This window comes from Dendrobates tinctorius, unplaced genomic scaffold (assembly GCF_039654945.1).
Source record: "Dendrobates tinctorius isolate UK_male_01 unplaced genomic scaffold, ASM3965494v1 ptg000165l, whole genome shotgun sequence".
In the NCBI taxonomy this organism is placed as follows: Eukaryota; Metazoa; Chordata; class Amphibia; order Anura; family Dendrobatidae; genus Dendrobates; species Dendrobates tinctorius.
In genome coordinates this window covers 16,244,130-16,265,688 of record NW_027361832.1, presented here as the reverse complement: position 1 = coordinate 16,265,688, position 21,559 = coordinate 16,244,130, and the positions used below count along the sequence as shown (strand labels likewise).

The 21,559-nt window shown below is 47.2% G+C and overlaps 1 protein-coding gene across 1 annotated transcript in view; it reads right to left on the bottom strand.

Moving 5' to 3' along the window:
• Positions 1–21,559, bottom strand: part of LOC141053167 (cytochrome P450 2D17-like) — a 101,337-nt gene that overhangs the window by 67,745 nt on the left and 12,033 nt on the right. Inside the window, exons 2-4 of the mRNA XM_073550530.1 lie at positions 18,705–18,867; positions 11,194–11,346; positions 10,920–11,080 (exon numbers count right to left, since the gene is read on the bottom strand). Of these exons, the coding sequence (XP_073406631.1) occupies positions 10,920–11,080; positions 11,194–11,346; positions 18,705–18,867 (477 nt within the window). The remainder of the gene's footprint in view (positions 1–10,919; positions 11,081–11,193; positions 11,347–18,704; positions 18,868–21,559) is intronic.

The window sequence follows — 21,559 nt, the reverse complement described above, 5'->3', positions numbered from 1 at the left end:
CCATTTATCTCTACTTTCTGTTCCAGCTTCAGATGGAGTACTCCCAATCTTGAGAGAACCCCTTCGTTTCTCTACCTCGGGTTGAAAATGGTCGCCATCTTCTTTCCATTTCCTGCAGCTGTTTATTAATCTGTAGTCTGTCAAATCTTAGGTGCTCTACCTCTCTTAGGTACGCCACACGATATTCCAGGAGCATTTGAATATTTTTAAGGCTCTCCATTGATCTGACAATGAAGAATGGAACCATTCCATCTTCACCAGTACCTGGGCTTCGGCGTCAGCCGGGATCCTCACACTCACCACACCAGACTTATTCACAATTTCCTGCATCACTTGTCCAAGTCTCCCAATGACTTTCCTCACCAGACTTCTCGGCATTTGAACAATGTCTTCCACAAACCCAATCCAACTTTGAGCTTCTCTTGCATGCTCCAGACGTCGAGCGGCTTCCTTATTCATCAACAGGATCATCTGCTTTGTGCGGAGACGGTGTAGGTGCATGTCACTCAGGATAGCCACCCGCTTCACTGTGACTTCTCTAGTCGACAGTATCACCAACTGCTTTGTCTCTGGTGCCCAGTTCACACTACACGCTTCCACCGCTTTTCTAAATGCCTCATGCATGGCCTCACTGGCACACACTTCTTGCACATCCTCGGGTACCTCTACCACGCACTGAAAGAGCGAAGTCTCACCTTCTTGGATATAGTGTTTGATCTCCTCTTCAGGAGTTAGAGAGGCTTTCCAAGATGTCAACCTACCTTGTGAGGCCGTCTGCGTGGCATTTCCCCTGCTGGATTTCTTCCTCACTGGAGGCCATTTATTTGGTCAGTCTCTTCCGCTCACTCCCCTTCCTTGCGATCACATCAGGAGAGCACGACAGTTCATTCTGTAGAGGGGAGAGCTCATTTTTCTAGTTGCCCAGGTATCTCTGGAGCTGGACCTTAGCCTCCTGCTTATCCTCCTGCTCAATCTTGAGCTCTCTGAGCTCTCCACTGCCAGGTAGCGATGCTTGTCCTCTCTCCGGTGAAGCTCCTGCTTATGCTTCTCATTGGCCTCTCTGAGGCATGCATTTTTTTCTCCTCCAAGTCTGCAGACAGTCCCCCGAAGGCTTGTTCACTTTGTGTCCTCGCTTTTCTCATTGAACTTATCTTTGACTCCAAAGCCTCGATATCCTCAGCCTTCTGCTTTTCCAGACGCTTTAGCTCGGCCTGCAAATCTGTCACTTTTTCCTTCTCACGAACAAACTCTTTGGTGAGGTCCTGAAGCTCCTGTGGTTTGTTGCAGCAGGTCATTTCCAGCTGGGACATGTGTTCTGCGACCTCCTGCCGAGCAGAGCCCGGATTCTCCTCGGTGGAGCGGATGGTATGAAACAGCTTCTGCTCCTGCGCTTCCTTCTCTCCGAGCTGAGCATTCAATGCCGAGAGCTCAGACTTTTGGTGACGTACCTGATCCAGCTGGGCGGAGTTGGCGGCATCCATACTCAACATCTTCAACCTCTCATTTGCCAGCTGTTGACAGACCTAGTCGTACTCGTTCCACTTGCACATTTCCTTTGCCAGTTTGTCAACTTTATCCTCTCGTTGCTGAGTGGCAACAGTGAATTTAGACAGCTTCGCCTGCAAGATCTCCGTTTTTGCTTGGAGTTCTTCCCCTACTGCGATTTTCACTGTTGGATCTCTTCCGCCACTCTGTGTCAGCTTTATCTTCCGTATGTCATCGACTACCTCTGTGCTAGGATTTGTCAATAGTAAAGTGACCCCCTTATCAAGGACATTAACCTTGTTGGCTCCTGACGCTGTTTCTTCTTTATCTGTCTTCTCAGAGGGTGTAGCCTGACCTGCCTTTCTGTGGCCACTGTGTCCGCGGAGATGAGAGGAAGACTTGTCATTTGTACCCAGGTCAACCTTACTGCACTCTTCCCCTTACGTCACAGTCTGAATGGGAGTCACCACTGCTCACTTTGTCATCCTGGATCAAACAGTCCCCACTTAAACAGGTGTTGGACCCCTCTCCTGGAGCTACCCCATCTTCAACAGTCACACTTTTTGTCACCTCTGCCAAGTCCCAGAGTTGGTCAGACCCACACTTCCATCCAGTCACTCCTAACTCCGGACTATCGACCTTAGGGGATGCTACCTCCTCCTCTTTATGCATCCCACCACTAGGAAACCCTACAGCCTCCTGCTGCAGTGGAGCTCACTTAGGGTTACTCCGGCTCCCCTCTGAGCAATCCGACACTCCCCTTTCCTCCCACAAGTCCCAAAACATTAAAAAGTCCTGACCGATTACAATAGGATATGGCAAGTCTGGGACTACAGTGACATCATGGCTGGTAATAACATTGGGCATCTCAATGATTACCCCGGACACCGAATAATCCCTAGCAACCCCATGGATGCAGTGGACTTCCATCTTTCTTCCGGGAATCAGGTAGACCGGGAGTGTGGTGCTCACCATGGTCACCGAGCTCCTGAGACCAAAAGTCCACTCACACTCTCTCCATTGACCTCCACAGTACACCTCTGTACCATCTTGTCAGAAGGATAAACAGTACACAATCCTGAACATGCGTTGTTCTAATGTTGTTCGCGGCAACAGTCCTTTGGCGCATTCGCCACCGCCCCTTTTTGGGCCACCACTCCTATAGGGTCATCTCCCCTTTTGTGACTCTATCCCTTTCTGGGCAACCATCCCTGCCTGGGTTACTGCCCCCCTTTTGTGACTCCGCCCCTTTTTGAGTAACCATCCCTGTTTGGGTCACCGCCCCTTTTGGGACTCCACCCTCCTTCAGGCAAACATCTCTCCTTGGGGTGCAGGCCGTGGACTCCCCATGCCCTTTCAGGCCCCTTACCGTCCATCTGCCCCAACAGTTCCTCACAGCAAGGCTCCCCACCACTTTGCCAGGCACTATCCAGCTCTACACGGCTATGCACAGCATGGCTCCACACTGCTCTGCAAGGCTCTGCAAGGCAATGCACCTCTCCACACGGCTCTGCATGGCTCTGTACTGCTCTGCAAGGTTCTGCACGGCTCCGCAATGCTCCTCTCTGCAGAATTCATGGACCCGCCGATCCACCGATGCAGTCCTTCTAGGTACCTCCGAGACTGATGCCTGTAGTCTAGCACTAAATGTAGGGATCTGTCCTCTCTCAGGTGAGCTAGAGGAAAACAGGAAGCGTTCTTCTTTTAAAGAAAAGTCCGTCCGGGTTTATTTACTCCATAAACCCAGCAGTCACAACAAATGGTAAACAGACTTTACAACAGGGAAAAACAAAGCATCAGTGTCTATAGCATAGCCCTTTTGCTCCTCCAAGAGCTATGTGGAAGTTCCTGCTCTCCCAAGACACCAGCCTGGAGGCTCCGTCTGGAGTCACACACACAGGGGGTCTTCTACCTCCCAAGTCACAGACCATGTGCTAAACAACAGCCTTCACTATGTAGGCTGTAACCACACCCACAGGTGAGGTACATATCACATGGGCTGATCACGTGATCGTGAAATCACTGCAAGCCCTTAAACACCTGCAGGTTCTGCAGGGAAAAGAGGTATAGTGAGCACCCTCACCCAGAGGTGAGGTATGTGGGTAGCCAGACCCACCCATCTGTCATGATCCATGCTGGATTATGACAGATAAAAGCACTAGTAACCTTTTTTTTTCCTTAAGCTGGTGGTTTCAGTTCTAGTTTTGCCCCCGGTGGCCGTTAGGGTTATTGCACTTGATGTTTTCTTTGTTTTGCCTTTTGCCCCCGGTGGTCACTGGGATTATAGCAGCTTTTGGCCCATGATCATTTGACCATTCCCTTTTCCTATATAGGGTCACATGGTCTATGAGCAGGTGTTGGTGATATTGGTCATTTCAACCATCCTTGGTGGAGGAAGGAGCTAGAGAGAGTTCCTTGCAGCACGGTCAGAGTCCCGGTGTGGAAGGACACAGAGTGAGGAGTTCCTTGCAGCTCTGACAATGCTTGGTGATGTAGCAGTTATTCAGGAGGAAAGCTGCATTCTGGTGCTGGACTCTGTTGCTGGGAGCAAGAGCAATAGAGCAGAACTAAGTGCTATTATCCCTGTTTTTATTTTTCCCTGGTGTGTATTATTACAGCGGTGGGGCCAGTGCCTGCACCACCCAGCTCCCTAGCAAGGGATAGGTGTAGGGTGTGCTAGGGTGACAGGTTCCGGCTCGGCGACAGGTGAGGAGCCTGTATAGGGAACGTTAGGAGTGTGAGGGACACTGACTCAGGGGAGTGCAGGAGGTCTCCACGTCCCCGTTCCCTATCGCACGGCCCACCGTTGTAACTGTTTCCCCTTCCCCTGTGTCTTGTTGTTTCAGTTACCGGCCTGCGGGTCGTGTCACACAGGACAGTTACACATGCCGTGTCTTGTTGTTTTAGTTACCGACCTGATGGTCATATCACACAGGACAGTTCCACGTGACATTATCACCAACCATACATTTTTTTTTCTGCTGAGCCATGGACCCAATGCAGTCCTTTGCCAAAATGCTGCAAATCTTTACGGATGAAATTAGGGGGCTGTGCGGTGAGTTGGTGCAGCAACTGCAGCTGTTGGTGGGCTTTGGGGGCTTGGTTCAGCGACAGGCTCAGCCAGAACCCAAGATATCCCTCCCTGACAGGTTTTCTGGAGGGAGAGATCAATTCTTGGTATTTCAGCAAGCCTGTAAACTATACTTCAGGCTGCCCCCTCGTTCATCAGGGAGTGAAGAGCAACGGGTGGGAATCATTATGTCCCTTCTTAAGGGGGATCCCCAATCCTGGGCCTTCTCCCTGCCGGACGATTCACCATCATTAGAGTCCGTGGATGAGTTTTTTGCAGCTTTGGCGCTTGTGTATGGGGATCCTGATGGCGTCTCCCTGGCGGAATCCCGACTCTGTAGGTGTAAACAGGGAGCCCGGGTTGCTGAGGAGTACTGCTCAGAGTTTAGGAGGTGGGCCACTGACACTCAGTGGAATGACCCTGCACTTAGGAGTCAATTTGTGCAGGGTCTGTCTCCAAAGTTGCAGGATACTCTAGTGCAGTACGCCGCCCCCAGGTCGCTGGAGGCCGCCACGTCCCTTGCCATCCGGGTAGATAGACACCTTAGGGAGAAACATACTCAAAATGTGCCCCCTGTAGTCCTCGCTAGGGAGGAGGACCCACCAGTGCGGTTGGAGGAACCCAAGCAGCCCGGTGTTGTTGGTACAAAAAAGGGGTTGTCTGCGGTTTGTCGTGGTAGGGGGGTATGCTTTTCCTGTGGGAAGCCGGGCCATTTCATGAGAGCCTGCCCAGTTCGTGCCAAGTCTCCAGACGAACCCATGCAAGTAGGAGGAGCTAATTTGTGTACAGGGCTGCCTATAGTTCAGGGAGTGGTGGCGGTATGTTTTTACTGTGGGCAGACTGGTCATGTCCTGAAGGCTTGCCCAATGCGCGCCAAATTATCTATGCCATCTCAGAAGCCGCATTCCCCTGGTCGCTTGGAGGGAGGCGACCAGGGAGTGTTTATTTCCTCCATTTTGTCCTCTCAAGGTACTATGTCAGCAGAATTGTTTACTGGCGGGGTATCGGAGGTGATACCGGTGCTTGTGGACAGCGGAGCAGGAGTCAGTCTGGAGGATGCTCGCTTTGTCCAGACTCATGGCCTGAGGTGTAGGACGCTAGCCCAACCTATAAGTGTGCAGGCCGTAAACTCTGTTCCATTGAGCCAGGGGAGCTTGACCCAACTCGTAGAAAATATCCATCTACGTATAGGACATCATGAGGAGTCCTTGTCATGCTACGTCTTGGAGGGAATGCCAGTACCTATCGTTTTAGGCCTCCCTTGGCTGAAAAAACACAACCCGGTAATAGATTGGCGGGCAAGGGAAGTGGTCAGCTGGGGGCAGTCGTGTGAGGGCTGCTGCCTAGGGACTACAGTCTCTGCTGTCTCACTTCAACCAACCCCTTTCTATCCAGTGAGAGCAGCAGATGTGCTGCATGAGAGTAGGGGCAAGTCTCAACCCTCGCCATTAGCCAACCCTGGGAGGCGCAGACCTCGTGGTGGAAGGGGTTGGAGGGTGGTGTACCCCGTGGTGAATTGCGGGGGTGTGAATGTGGTGACACAGGGGGACGCCTCTATTGTCAATCCCAGAATGAGTTCACCGAATTGTGACAAACGAATGTGAGGCAATAAATGTTCAGGTCCGGACCTGTGTGTGAACGAACACGTATGGGTGGCCACCAAAAAACATCCAGTGGAAGTGTGTTGCGGAGTCTTACCAGCTCGCGTTACCCCCAAACATGCACATACACAACTCGTTCCCCAGATCGGCACTTCAGAGATGTGTGGTGCCTCCAGAACATACGCTGCTAATACCAGCGGTGCTCGTTTGTCATCAATCTGACGTGCAGGTAGTTGCAGGGATGAACTCTGGATCTGGGTGTCCCCGCTATAGGTGGTTTCCTGATGAGGAGCGGTCTTGAGGGTCCAGAGGCCCCTCATTAAGGGAGGGTACTGTCATGATCCATGCTGGATTATGACAGATAAAAGCACTATTAACCTTTTTTTTCCTTAAGCTGGTGGTTTCATTTCTAGTTTTGCCCCCTTTGGTCGCTAGGGTCATTGCACTTGATGTTTTCTTTGCTTTGCCTTTTGCCCCCGGTGGTCACTGGGATTATAGCAGCTTTTGGCACCTGATCATTTGACCATTCCCCTTTCCTATATAGGGTCACATGGTCTATGAGCAGGTGTTGGTGATATTGGTCATTTCAACCATCCTTGGTGGAGGAAGGAGCTAGAGAGAGTTCCTTCCAGCACGGTCAGAGTCCCGGTGTGGAAGGACACACAATGAGGAGTTCCTTGCAGCTCTGACAATGCTTGGTGACGTAGCAGCTATTCAGGAGGAAAGCTGCATTCTGGTGCTGGACTCTGTTGCTGGGAGCAAGAGCAACAGAGCAGAGCTAAGTGCTGTTATCCCTGTTTGTATTTTTCCCTGGTGTCTATAAGTACAGCAGTGGGGCCAGTGCCTGCACCACCCAGCTCCCTAGCAAGGGATAGGTGTAGGGTGTGCTAGGGTGACAGGTTCCGGCTCGGCGACAGGTGAGGAGCCTGTATAGGGAACGTTAGGAGTGTGAGGGACACTGACTCAGGGGAGTGCAGAAGGTCTCCACGTCCCCGTTCCCTATCTCAGGGCCCACCGTTGTAACTATTTCCCCTTCCCCCGTGTCTTGTTGTTTCAGTTACCGGCCTGCGGGTCGTGTCACACAGGACAGTTACACGTGCCGTGTCTTGTTGTTTTAGTTACCGACCTGTGGGTCATGTGACACAGGACGGTTCCATGTGACACATCTCTCATAGCTACCCACAACCCGGACACAAGTGTACTAAACAACAACTTAGTGCTTTTATGCACTAAATGTTAGGCGTCAGGTTTCTGCGTCTGCTCTGCAGGAATCCAGAGCCTCACATTCTGCAGTCTCCTGCTGTCTTTCTACTGCAGAGGAGATTACTTTGCAGCAGACCGTTCCAGAGACATCCCTCTTTATTCCTACTGGGCATGCTCACGAGATGATCTCCCATTGGAGCTTGGGAGTCATGTGCCCAGGTCCTGTTCCAGATCTCATTGGTCCATCTCGGTGATCTGGAAGGTCCCGCACGGCTATAAAAAGCGCGCATGGCCGTTCCGCCATGCTTTAGTATAGACTATACTTGCTATGTATGAATGGTGACGGATGTATGTTTCTAGTGACTGACTCATTATAAAACCCCTTCCCTCTGATATTAGGCATGTGGATAGGGAATTAGTTTAGCAGTCAGCGCCAGTCAGTGGCAAGCCTTAGGCCACTGTGCACACCGCACCTCTACGCTAGCGTCCGACATTGCGATTGCTTTCTAGCTGTCGTCGAGCGGCAGTGTCGTACGCCGCGCTGCAGTTGCAGCCCTTCTTGGCGCTCGCAGTAGCGACGCCGCACACACGGTAGGTCTAGACGGACGCAGCTCCTCTGTCTTAGGTCCTGCTCCTCTGACCAGATACCGTGTGAGCATTTACCTGAGGCCTGTGACACTAACAGGCTCAGAGTTTTTGTATGTTTTACTTGCGGTGTCTCTGTGTGTGAACAGAGCCCGCTCTGCGCACTTTGGGTGAAGTTGAACCCGTGCGCATTATACCGCCATATTGCTCCTCTGTCATCACCTAGCAGCAGTCATATCATCTACTGCACGGTGGACCCTGAGCGGCAAACGCACTTTATTATTATTTTTATTTAGTGCGTTCTGCCATTCCTAACACTAAAGAAAAATACTCTGGGTTACAACACAGGGAGCAGTCATCCCTGTAACACATACCTCCCATTGATTGCACGGCCATTAGCCTCCTTACATCTCACTGACCAGAATAAAGTCACCGTATCAGTTATACCACACGAGGAACAACGTAAAAAAAGAAACAAAACCAATTCTTAATTTGCTGTTGATTTTTTTTCATTCTGCCTCCCAAAGATCAAAGCAAGGCATACATTTATCCTGCGCTCTGCACTGAGTGCTTCCACAGGGGTTTCCATGTAATTCTCTGAAATACGTGATTCAGACGCAAACTCTGGAGGAAGATTCTCTATGATGAGGCAAATGGAGGAACTTTGGGTTTCCACTGTTTAGGCACATCAGGGGCTCTTCAAACACGATATGGCGTCCGTTTATTATTCCAGCAAATTTTGCAAAAAGTCAAATGGCACTCCGTCCCTTCCAAGCCCTGTTGTGTGTTTTCCTCCACATATTTGGTATCTGTGTACTCAGGAGAAATTTCACAACAAATTGTATGGATCAATTTCTCCTTTTACTCTTATAAAAATGCAAAATTTGGAGCTAAAAATCCTTTTTGTGGGAAAATCGTGATTTTTTTTATTTTCATGGCTCAACGTTATAAACTTCTGTGAAGCACTTAGGTGTTCAAGGTCTCAAAACACATCTAGATAAGTTCGCTAAGGGGTCTAGTTTCCAAAATGGTATCACTTGTGTGAGGTTTCCACTGTTTAGGAACATCAGGGGCTCTCCAAACGTGACATTTACCAGCAAATTTTACTTGCAAAAAGTGAAATGGCTTTCCTTCCCTTCCGATCTCTGTTGTTTGTCCAAATAGTCGTTTTCTCCCACATATGGACTAATGCATGCTCAGGAGAAATTGCACAAAAAATTGTATGGTCCATTTTCTCCTATTAACTTTTTTTACTTTTGCAAGGGTAAGTCTAAAGGAAAATTTTAAATGTTTATTTTTTCCTTCAACATTCCTTTATTAATTCCTGTGAAGCACCTGAAGAGTTAGTAAACTTCTAGAATGTGGTTTAGAGCACCTTGAGAGGTGCAGTTTTTAGAATTGTGTCACTTTTACGTATTTTCTGTCATATAGGCCCCTCAAAGTCACTTCAAATGTGAGGTGGTCCCTAAAAAAAAGGTTTTTCAAATTTTGTTGTAAAAATGAGAAATCGCTGGTCAACTTTCAACCCTTATAACTTCCTAAAAAAAAAAATGTTTCAAAAATTGTGCTGATGTAAAGTAGACATGTTGGAAATGTTTGATATAACTCTTATTTAAGAGCATACAAATTAAAAGTTTGAAAATTACAAAGTTTTCTAAATTTTTTGCCAAATTTCTGATTTTTTCACAAATAAACATAAGTCATATCAAAGAAATTTTACCACTATCATGAAGTATAATAAGTTACAAAACAAATTTAAGAATCAATGGAATCCATGAAATAGAGTTATTACCTCATAAAGTGAGAATGGTCAGAATTGAAAAAATTTACCTGGTCAGTTAGGTGAAAACGGGCTTTGGGGTGAAGGGGTCAAGTGTTCCCTTTATTTTTGGGGGCAGTGTATATTCTGTCATAGCCTGATTTCACTATGTATATGGGCTATTTATAGATATCAATTATAGCTCTCTCTGGTAAAAAAAATTCAGACTTCCTGTTATGCTGTATTAAGAAGCTGATGCATGTACCTCATGTTCTGTGAAGGTAAAAGTTGAATTATACCATATAATCTACTCTCACAAATTTCTTCTGTGACCAAACTATGCAACATATACAATAAGAAAGTTGTGACCTCAGTGTAGCTGCTGGCCAGAGGTATGAGCTTGAAGCAACAGTGGTCAGGCTAGCCGTGTCAAAAACTGGAGGGACAAGAACAGGGACAGCAAACAAAGTCAGTAGCGAAGTCAGAGGAGTAGCTGGGGTCAGATACCAGGAGGTCAGCCAAGAACGATCACAATGCAGCATCAAGAATAGCGCACCAGGAGTATAGGGATAAACCTATTACAATAATTGTCTGACCAGCCCAAAAATAACCATCATGCAATAATAAAATATGATACTGACCTGCAGTTATTGGGTTCATCTGCAGGTATATAGCATTAAAATCCAATGTAACTGGCTGACGAAGTGCGGCATCACAGAGAAAATTTTTAATCACTGCTCATTATACTGGGAGCTCGGCTGTAATCACGCCCCGGCACTTAGAGTGACAGCTCGTTCTGTACACTTACACTGAGGGCAGGCTGTCACTCAGTGTTGGGCCGAGCTCCCTGTATATGGAGCAGTGACTTAAACAGTGTCATGCACTACCCCGGTGATTCGGAGAGAGTAGTTGCATGATAATTACACCATAATTATACCTTCAGTTCCTCTGTGTAGCTGGCTACAACGGAATTTAATGCTTTTTACCTGCACATTGGTGGCGTGTTTTAGTGATGTCAGGTTCCCTTTATTTTGATATTATAACAAGCTAGTATGGAGCCTACACTGCCCAGAGATGCCATCACCAGAGTTGCCAACAAAGTCATAAAAATGGGTGAGAAGTGTGAGAAGTTAATAAATTGGCTGATACATACATACAGTATAAAGATACAGTATATAGATATTGTATTCAACATGTATACTGAATAAATATTTACCTGAGAGATGGGTTTTGTTTCCAGCTCAAACATTTCTTTGAGCAGAAAAATCATTCTCTGAAATGACGAATCACTGTATTCAAATCGGTCTCCAAACGCAATTGAACAGATGACATTGCTGACGGCATTAGTAATCACCATAAAGGGGTCAAAGGGACGTCCTGAAAACAGACAACCAAAAAAGAAACAGTTCTACATTGTATTTAGTACATCCTTTCTCTTTTTAGTATAATTGATACTAATAGCTAGAATAAAAGATTGTAATTTTAGGTACCTTCATTTGCCTGAAAAGCAGAGCAGAGGTAGCCGGCTTCTTCTCGTATACGCTCCTCCATAGATTTCTTTCCCATGCCAAAGTTTCTCAACGTGTATAGGGTAAATCGTCTTTGCTCCTTCCAATGTTGGCCGTAACCAGTGAATGCAATCCCTGCAGAAGAACATCTGTAAATCAGAAGTTGCTGCTGAGTGGAGGTGAGCGAATTTTTCAATATTCAGTCCGAACGCCATTCATGTCAATAGGAGGCAAAAACAAACACATGCACAACACCTTATAACGGCCCCAAATGCTGCCAAAACACATCAAATGAGGGACAGACACCAAGAAAGTGGCCTCAGTTCACCCACAGTACAAACTGCAGCATTGAACTGCAACAATCAGCCTGGCATGAGGTATCAGGTTCTGGGACAGCATTTACAGCGTTCATTTGAACTTCACAGTAAGATGAGGTGGGTGAAGGATCGGTGTAGGCCTCCTTTGCTGGGAGCCCTGATACCACATGCAACAACTCTACCTGATTTCATGCTGAGATACACTGAGATGGCACAAATATCAGTTTTGTAGACTACCATTGTCAGAAAAATTTAAGGATAGTAACACGGGTATTTGAGTTCAAAGAAGTGGAGACCTGACGGTCTCGGAGGCCTACTGCTACAGGCAACACACATGAAGGAGACCAAAACAGGAGCAGAGCCGCCATCAGGGCATTACTGCCCTGACTGGGGTATGGGGCCCGGTGAGCAGAGGAGACCGGGCCCTTAGCGCGGCGCTGGGGCAGCTGAACGTTATTGACATGCGGTCCCGTTGGCCCGCACATTAATAGTTAACAGCCGCCAGCCAATCGGAGGCTGGCAGCTGACATCAGCTGCAGCGCACACGTCGCCGGCGTCTGACGTCACTGTCAGTCGCCAGCGAGTGTGCGCTTCAGCAGCACTTTTTTTTTTAAATTGAAAGCGGCGATCCGGGGGGGGCCCGGGGCAGAATGCTGGACATGATTGGGGCAGAAGGCAGACGGCAGATATGGGGGCAGAATGCAGACATGATGGGGGCAGAATGCTGGACATGATGGGGCAGAATGCTGGACATGATGGGGGCAGAATGCTGGACATGATGGGGGCAGATTGCAGACATCATGGGGGCAGAATGCAGACATGATGGGGCAGAATGCAGACATGATGGGGGGCAGAATGCAGATATGATGGGGGCAGAATGCAGACATGATGGGGCAGAATGCTGGACATGATGGGAGCAGAATGCAGACATGATAGGGGCAGAATGCTGGACATGATGGGGGCAGAATGCTGGACATGATGGGGGAAGAATGCTGGACATGATTGGGGCAGAATGCAGACATGATGTGGGCAGAATGCTGGATATGATGGGGGCAGAATGCAGAAATGATGGGGGAAGAATGCAGGCATGATGGGGGCAGAATGCTGGACATGATGGGGGCAGAATGCTGGACATGATGGGGGCAGAATGCTGGACATGATGGGGCCAGAATGCTGGACATGATGGGGCCAGAATGCTGGACATGATGGGGGCAGAATGCTGGACATGATGGGGGCAGAATGCAGACATGATGGGGGCAGAATGCTGGACCTGATGGGGCAGAATGCTGGACATGATGGGGCAGAATGCTGGACATGATGGGGACAGAATGCTGGACATGATGGAAGCAGAATGCTGGACATGATGGGGCAGATTGCAGACATGATGGGGGCAGAATGCAGACATGATGGGGGCAGAATGCAGACATGATGGGGGCAGAATGCTGGACATGATGGGGCAGAATGCTGGACATGATGGGGCAGAATGCTGGACATGATGGGGACAGAATGCTGGACATGATGGGGACAGAATGCTGGACATGATGGGGGCAGAATGCTGGACATGATGGGGGCAGAATGCTGGACATGATGGGGCAGAATGCTGGACATTATGGGGGCAGAATGCTGGACATGATGGGGCAGAATGCTGGACATGATGGGGGCAGAATACAGACATGATGGGGGCAGAATGCTGGACATGACGGGGGCAGAATGCGAGACATGGGGACAGAATGTGACAGTGAGACACAGGAGGGGGCAGAATGTGACAGTGAGACACAGGAAGGGGCAGAATGTGAGACACAGGAGGGGGCAGGATGGGAGACACATGGTGCAGGATTATGGGGCAGGATGGATATGATGGAGACAGATGGGGAGATCCTAGGGGGCACAATGGATACTCATGAGGGCGGGATGGGAGAACATATAGCTGAAGCCAGGAATGAGACACACAGGGGCCAGGATGGGGGATAATATTACCATAAGGGCTAATTAAGGGCTATTATTACTCCAGTGATGTATTTATTTTATTTTTTTAGTATACTGTTTTAAATGGTGGGAGGTCCTGTTACTGTGTTGTAGAGTGATACTATGTCGCCTTTTCTTCTTCATGTGGTGTAATGTAGAAGTTGGGAAAAAATAAGTAATGTGTTCTGCAAGTGGAGCTCTAGATAACTGTGCTATTTCCTGCAGAGACGAGCCCTGGCCGGAATACGTGATGGTGATCTGTGCTGGATGAAAGATGAAAAGCAAGGATGAAGGACTTCACCTAGAGACATCACTGGTGAGTTAGTGTGTTACCTATACACTGACACTATACACTGTATACTATATACAGAGGTCCTGTGTATAATGTCACCAGTGATCACTGTATTACTTATACATTATATACAGAGCTCCTGTGTATAATGTCATTGATCACTGTATTACCTGTACACAGACATTGCATGCTAATTACAGATCCCCTGTGTATAATGGCACTTATGGTGGTAGTATTGTGTTTTTTTATTACTGATCAGTATTGTAGTATTCAGTCACTATGTGGTGGGAATATGTGGTCTGGATATGGTGATGCGGTATTTGTCCCTTGTATGTGCTATTTTTTGGTCACTTTGTGGTGGTAATATGTGATCTGGTCATGGTGCGGTGGTATTTATTCCTTGTATGTGATATTATTCGGTCACTGCGGTAGTAATATGTGGTCTGGTCATGGTGTGGCGGTATTTGTTCCTTGTATGTGCTATTATTTGGTCACTTTGTGGTAGTAATATGTGGTCTGGACATGGTGCGGTGGTATTTGTCCCTTGTATGTGATATTATTGGTCATTTTAAAAATTGAAAAATAAATAAAAATATACCTAAATTGTATTGCATATTTTAACAAATATTTAATAGGTTACAGTAGAGTAGAGCTCAGCCAAAAGTGTCTACAGTGTTGTGATGGCGGCTTAAAAAATCTTATTCGGTCACTGCGGTAGTAATATGTGGTCTGGTCATGGTGTGGCGGTATTTGTTCCTTGTATGTGCTATTATTTGGTCACTTTGTGGTAGTAATATGTGGTCTGGACATGGTGCGGTGGTATTTGTCCCTTGTATGTGATATTATTGGTCATTTTAAAAATTGAAAAATAAATAAAAATATACCTAAATTGTATTGCATATTTTAACAAATATTTAATAGGTTACAGTAGAGTAGAGCTCGGCCAAAAGTGTCTACAGTGTTGTGATGGCGGCTTAAAAAATCTTTTGGCCAAACAAAAGCTGCCGGCTATATGTGTGATCTGGTGATGGGAACTGTTAATATGTGATTGGTGAGAAGTGGAGTTTTTCCAAGAGAGGGCGGTGGGACTGTGGACAGTTTGAGGGGTGGAGGCGGGGCTGGGGTGGAGCCTGGCTGGAGTCTAAAGGGGGCCCCGAAATGTTGCCAGTATGGGGCCCCGAAATTCCTAGTGGCAGCCCTGAACAGGAGTGTTCACATTTCCAAAAATGACTGCCAGACGCCATAAAAGTGTCATCAATTTCACCACAGTAGAAATAGTATAATAGGGACCGACAGGTCTTTCACTACACCCAATCCAACATATGGACACCCAACTAGTAGTTTTCACATTTAAACAAAAGAGGGCCTTACGCCACAGAAGTGGCATAAATTTCACAAGCGTAGAAATAGTATAATAGGGACAGACAGGTCTTCCACTGCAGCAAATCTAGCAGATGGATTTGGTGTAGTGCAGATGCAGATGGTCTCTATAATACACCAGATTCTGCAAACTAATTTTAAAGTCAGGTCCCTTACTCTATGATGGTAATAACAGAATAATTTTTTGTGGCCTCTGGATCAGGCCTCTACTGCTTAATTTCAACCCAAACAAATTGACAAGATGTGATACGGCGGGTTGTCTAACTTTTTGCAACTGAAAAATTATAATTTTTTTAATGTGCCTTAGGTCTGCAGACATGTTCATATCACCACAGCACTAAATAACAAGGTGGGATACAGCAGGCTGTTTAATATTTTTTCACTAGCTACACGTAAATTAGAATGCTACACTTGTGCATGTGTAAGGGGATATATTATGTCCTTGCTTTTTTACTCATCCCAGTACCATATGCTCTGTTTGACATAATATTTTATTGCTGATTTGTGCTACTGTAAAATGTCCCATGTTATATGTATTTACTGTTTCTTCTATGCACATATTTAATATTGTAAGTGTTTAGTAAGTAGGGATAGTGTAGTACCCGTTTATGGCCACAGGATGGGGTGCATGATTCTAGGTTTAGCATTGTACATAGTATGGTAGGAAGTTAGCATAGGAGCTTCACAGAGTAAATAGTTAATGTAGGAGGGGTCAGCTGCTGCTAAGAGAGGGAGATTTTCCTCATAGTGTTCAGACGGGCCACGGTGCCCAAACTGCCTTCACGGGCTTCAGTGCCCAGGATTATAGCATGGACTTAAGTGTCCAGAACCGTAGCAGTGACCACGCAACGCTATAATAAGTGAGGAGCCCAGCCATCTGTAACAACAGGCCTGGAAAGCAGCAAGACAGAACTACAGTGGGCTACAGCAGTGTGGTGCAGAAGCTAAAGGAAAGGCCAGGAGAGTACAGGGACACAGGAGACTCCATGATGTGGCAGCTTATTGCATGGGCTGATGCCCTCAGATCCGGGGCAAAACGGCTGAGGGAGTCCCCAACCACAGTCAGTGTAAGCAGAGAGGACGCTGCATTACTGTTAAAGGTGGTAGGTCCCCGTAATGTACTGGAGGCCACAGGAAGTAAAACAGAAGCTATGAGAGCACAGAAGGGCAGGTCACTCACCATGTGGCAACTGACTTCGGGAACAGATGATCTGATGTCTGGGGCGAAACAAACAGAGGACTGTCTAACCGTCGCAGAGGTAAACAGGGAGGACACTGAGGAACCGTATAATGCAGTCCGACCTGGGAACGTGCTGTGTGAAAGCAAGAGAAGTACAGGGAAAGAGGAAGAGATGTGTAAGATTGAACATGTGATTAATGCTGTGAAATACTTGGATGTGTTGAGAAATGAAAACAGTAAAGTGGTTCAGTTTCAAGTTGAAATGGACTATGTTTCAATTCATGTGATACCGTTTGCAAACAGCATTCAGTGCCGCAGAAGAGATCCTGATGATGTTGGACCTGAAGTTACAGGTATGCTGACTAATGGACATTATTTTCATGTGATGGGAGGCCAGGGCCTAGATGCCCCGGTGTCCTCGGCCACGACTACAGCCCTGGCTCTCCCTCACGCATGGAGCACAATAGAAACAGTGCACAACATGTGCCCTGCTGGCTTTATTTGTGGACCTCAGTAATGTCCAAAAAAGAAAAAAATGCTGGAAGGTAAATTTAACAGCCACACTGGACAGTAGCTCACCACACTATCTGATTGATGTTATTCAATGGGGCAGTGCAGATCTGTGGGGCTTTTTCCCACTTTGAAATTGGTTGGCTGTGAGGAGAAAAAAAACTGATTGAACAGATGACAAGTGAGAAAAAAGATCATCCCACTTTTCTGGATGAAAAAGTTCTCAGTTCTGCACACACCGACAATGCATGAACTGAGAGCATACAGTTTCAGTTTGTCTAGGTGCTTTCTCATCCTCCTTTGCTGTCTGCAGTGGCCGCTAGGTTAGGTAATGCTGACAGAGAAAGATGAGTGTGTGCACACAGGCACACTAACACTATGTGTGCACACTTGGCCCTTGCAGTGTAAGTGGAGGCACGGACAGAATTTGCAGTTTTTTCATTTTTTTTTAAACTACCTGCAGGTTTTGTCATGTATTTTCCTTGAATCGGACTATAGATTGTATCCTCTACACCAAAAATTCTGTGATATATAGGTCAGCACTTCGTATCTACAGAATAAATAGCCTGTTTTTAACTGGATTTTTATCAGTTTGAACTGAGTACCTCATCCAACTGGTACTGCTCTACATTGGCTTTTTCTCCTCTATATCACTGGCCAATCAAAACATGGCAAAGTAATAAAGGGAAAAAAGCAAATGCCAACAAAGGTCACAGCTGCAGTCTGGCTCAGTATGTTCTCCTGAGATGAGATTTGCCTCATGTGAATATTACCTTATTATATACTCCTGTATGTGAGTCGCCCGCCAGGGCCGTGGGGTACTCGGTACCGGGCTGGTATCTCAGAGGGAAGTGTCACAGTAGCTGGGACCCGGTCCGTGGCCCTGGGCATCCATGTAAAAGGGGTTAAGAGTGGCTTGTTAAAGTTTATAAGTGGATGATACGTGATGCCACCTGTGGTGCTCGGCAATGAAGGGGTTAAGCCAACGCTGCAGGCAGATCCTCTGGGACAGATGGTATAAGGCAGCAAGATGTAATAGCTCCCCACAGGTAGAGCTGTGGTCCCAGGGCAGTGGTAATAGGTGTTGAGGAAGAGGGTGTAGTGTTTGGCACAGAGATGTAGCAGTGCTGGAGGGTTTGCAGGAAGAATGCAATGACACAACAGGGTGCAGTTTCTGTTACCTTTACTGTGCTTTGTAAGTGCAGTCCAGGGTCCAGATTACAGATGGAACAGAGGCTGGCCAGCTTGGAAGCAACTTAGGAATCTCTCTATGCAGATTGGTTGTGTAGTCTCCTTTCTAGTGCTTATCTGAGGTACTTGCAGTACTGTGTTACACTGAAGTTCCACTTGCTTGTTCTCATTTAGAACTCCCTCGTATGGCAGACAGCTGTAGCCTTCTTCTTCTTCTGGCTCACCCGTTTCTGTTGTGCCTCCGAGTCTTATATGGGAACAGAGCATTTACAGCTTCCTATTACTCCGGTTTCTGCTGCAGGAACATCAGTATCCGTACAACCTTGGAGACCGGACTCCAGACCATGCACTACAGCTAGAAGTGAGCCCGAACTCTGCTCAGTCTTCCAGCTCTTCTCCTCATGTCCACACACGTTTCCCCCCTCACACAAACTAACTAATTTCCCCTTCCTGGCCCCCAGAGAGCAGCTCCTCCCCAGTTTTGGTTCAGAGCTCCCTCTGCTGGCTTGGAGTGGGAACTGTGCTGTGTGTCATGTTTAACTGATAGAGAGACCCTTCATTGCTTCCAAGCATGACATCACACTCCCTAGGAGGAAGGTAATGCCACTGTGGCGACCATACTCCTGGGGGTGCCTCATATGTAATTATTGACACCTACCCTTATTAAATCCGAGATGCTCAAATATTGGTATGTAGGGTCTGTCAGCGGTGTCCTCTGATTTAGTTACTAGTCCTTCTTTTATCGCATCATATCCATTTAATACTACAGCATTCTCAGAGAAAATCTGCATGCTGAAAACATTTCCATACTGCTTCCCCAACTGTAAGAGAAATGAAGAAAAAAATACATTTTAATAACTGCACTTCTGTAATGATAGCAAGTAAAAAAACAAAAAAATGATTTTATAAAATTCTAACAAAAAAAGGTAAGGATAGCATGTGCTAAGAATGTAAGAATGAGCATTTATGGCAAATGGTGTATTGGTATCAATGACTCTAAGCCTCCATTAAAGGGATTGTTTAATTTTATTTAGGAGAGCACTGCCCCTGGCCTCCTGTATGCCGGTAGTGGCGCCATCTGCAAGGGAGAATCCTAAAAATGTGCAGTGTATTGTGTTGTGAAAATTCAGAAGCCTGCAGTCATCTATCAGTCCTAACAGCATGTAATATATTCACTGTAAGGATTCAGCTTTGCTTGCTGCATTCAGCAGTCATCACATGGCCACTTCACACATATGCGATTTTCAATTTTATGCCGGAGTAACACTAGCATATAGCATCTGAGGGGACAACATTGTGTGGCGCCCCTGAGGCTCAGTCGCCACAGAGGTACTGCACCTTCTCCTAAGGTGTAGTGCCCCACCATCCAGGTAAGGTGGGAACTCCTGACCACGCTCCAACACTCGCAACCCACACAACACAGTAGTTCAGCAGAACCACATTGCAGCTCTGCCCTTACTTCTTTAGCAGAGCACCTTTGGTGGTTCCCTGCTTGTAACACTAAACGTGCTGGGAGGCGGGTGGAGTTTAGAATACATAAAAGAGCGAGACGGTTTAGAATTACAGGTCAGTCTGTAGGAGGTCAGTCAGACGGGGAGTCTGAGGAAGGAGGATCCCTGGAAGAGGGATGGAGGAAGGAGTGCTGCAGCTGCCTCAGTGATCTGAGCCAGCTGGTGTGGGAAAGGAAAGAAGGAGAAAGACATTGAACTGTAACCTAAGCTTCCATAAGAAAGAAAGACAAGTACGGAAAGAAGGAGTAGAAGAGAACAGAGAGGACGTGGGTTAGAGAAAGAACCCTGCCTATAGGTTCTAAGCGCAAGGCCGGGGCCCGGTCCCCAAGGTTGTATGGACACTTATGGTTCTGCAGCTGACACCAGTGGAATAGAAGGCTGTAAATGCACTACTCCCATCTAATACTTGGGGCACAACAGCAACTTGGATAGTGAGCCGGGACTCAGGAGTATGGAGTCCCCGAAGCAGGCTACAGCTGTCTGCTGTACAAGTACAGTTCTTGGGAACATCTGTCAGGAGGAACTCCAGTGTAACTCAGTACTAGGAGATCTTCACACTTAAAGGCGCTATAGAGGAGACGTTCAGAAAGGCACATATGTTGGCAGAGTGCTGGAAGGGAGCATTCCATCTTGCCTGGAGGTTGACTGAGTCCCTGACCCAGAGGACACAGCACGGAGGCCGGAACCTGTGTGCACTACAGACATTGAGTAAAGCTTTGGAACTGCAAGCCCTGGTGTCCTCCATTCATTCCCGAGCCAATGCACCCAGCACTGCTACATCTGGATACCAGCTTTCACATTGTTTGTGCCTCTCCTCTTCCCTGCATCTACACTGCCCTGGGGCTACAGCTCCACCTGTGGGGAGCTTCACCATCTTGGCTGCAGCACACCATCAGCCCCAGAGGATCTGCATGCAGCGTCGGCTAACATCTCACTTGCCGAACACCACAGGTGGTGTCACGAACTATTCATCTAATTACATTCACACATTCCCCCATTAACTGGGCGCCCAGGGCCACGGTCCGGGTCACCGCTGCTGTGACACATCCCGCTGATACTGGCCCGATACCGAGTACCCCACAGCCCTGGGAGGGTGACCCATATGCAATATGATAATGACACTCGGCTCCAGCTCTGCTGCAAGTGGGAGCGGAGTGTCAGGGCTCTGTGCCTCAATCTTCTCGTACGTGAGAATCAGAGCACAGGTGGGGAGAAGATGGAGAAATTAATTTATCCATTCCCTTCATTGCTGACGTCCGCAGGAATCGCACTGCACAGTGATATCCGAGTGCAGTGTAATGATTCACACGCACCCTTAGACTTGTATGGGTTTGTGCGATCCTATTCTCGGATGCAATCAGACCACACTGCGATTGTTTTCGCATGTCGAATCTGCATGAGAAAATAAACTCTGATCTGCACTGCCCCATAGGCTAACACTGGGGCAAGTGCTATCCGATTTTTTATCAGATTGCACTCGTCCAATCATTGCAAGTGTGAGCGAGCCCTTAGATTCTCCCTTACTTCCCTGCTCTGGAAACTGACAGGTGCGCTGGTGAGTGGGGCTGTACTATGACAAGTATTGCAGAGTATTAGATCAGCGATCAGACAGTGGTTTATGTCTCATCCTGAGACCATGTAAAAAGTAAAGAAAAAAAGTTATTAAAAGTTGGAAAAATAAAAAAAAGTCATAAAATAAAGAACAAAAAAAGAAAAAATATGAATCTAATAAATAAATTTATTTATGTAGAAGTAAAAATAAGCACAAAAGTACATGTTCGGTATTGTCACTCCTGGAATGATACGCCCTATAAAACTGTCCCAGTAGTTAACCCCTGCAGTGTAATATAAATAAAAAACTGCCGTCTATACTATACTATAGTTTTTCAGCAAATTTTTCTATGCTGAAAACGCCCCCCTCAGCTTATACAGTATAATGCCCCCCCCCTCAAACTCCCTTTTGTCTCTGCCAGTGGTCAGTATTCCGCCAGCTGCCTCCAGA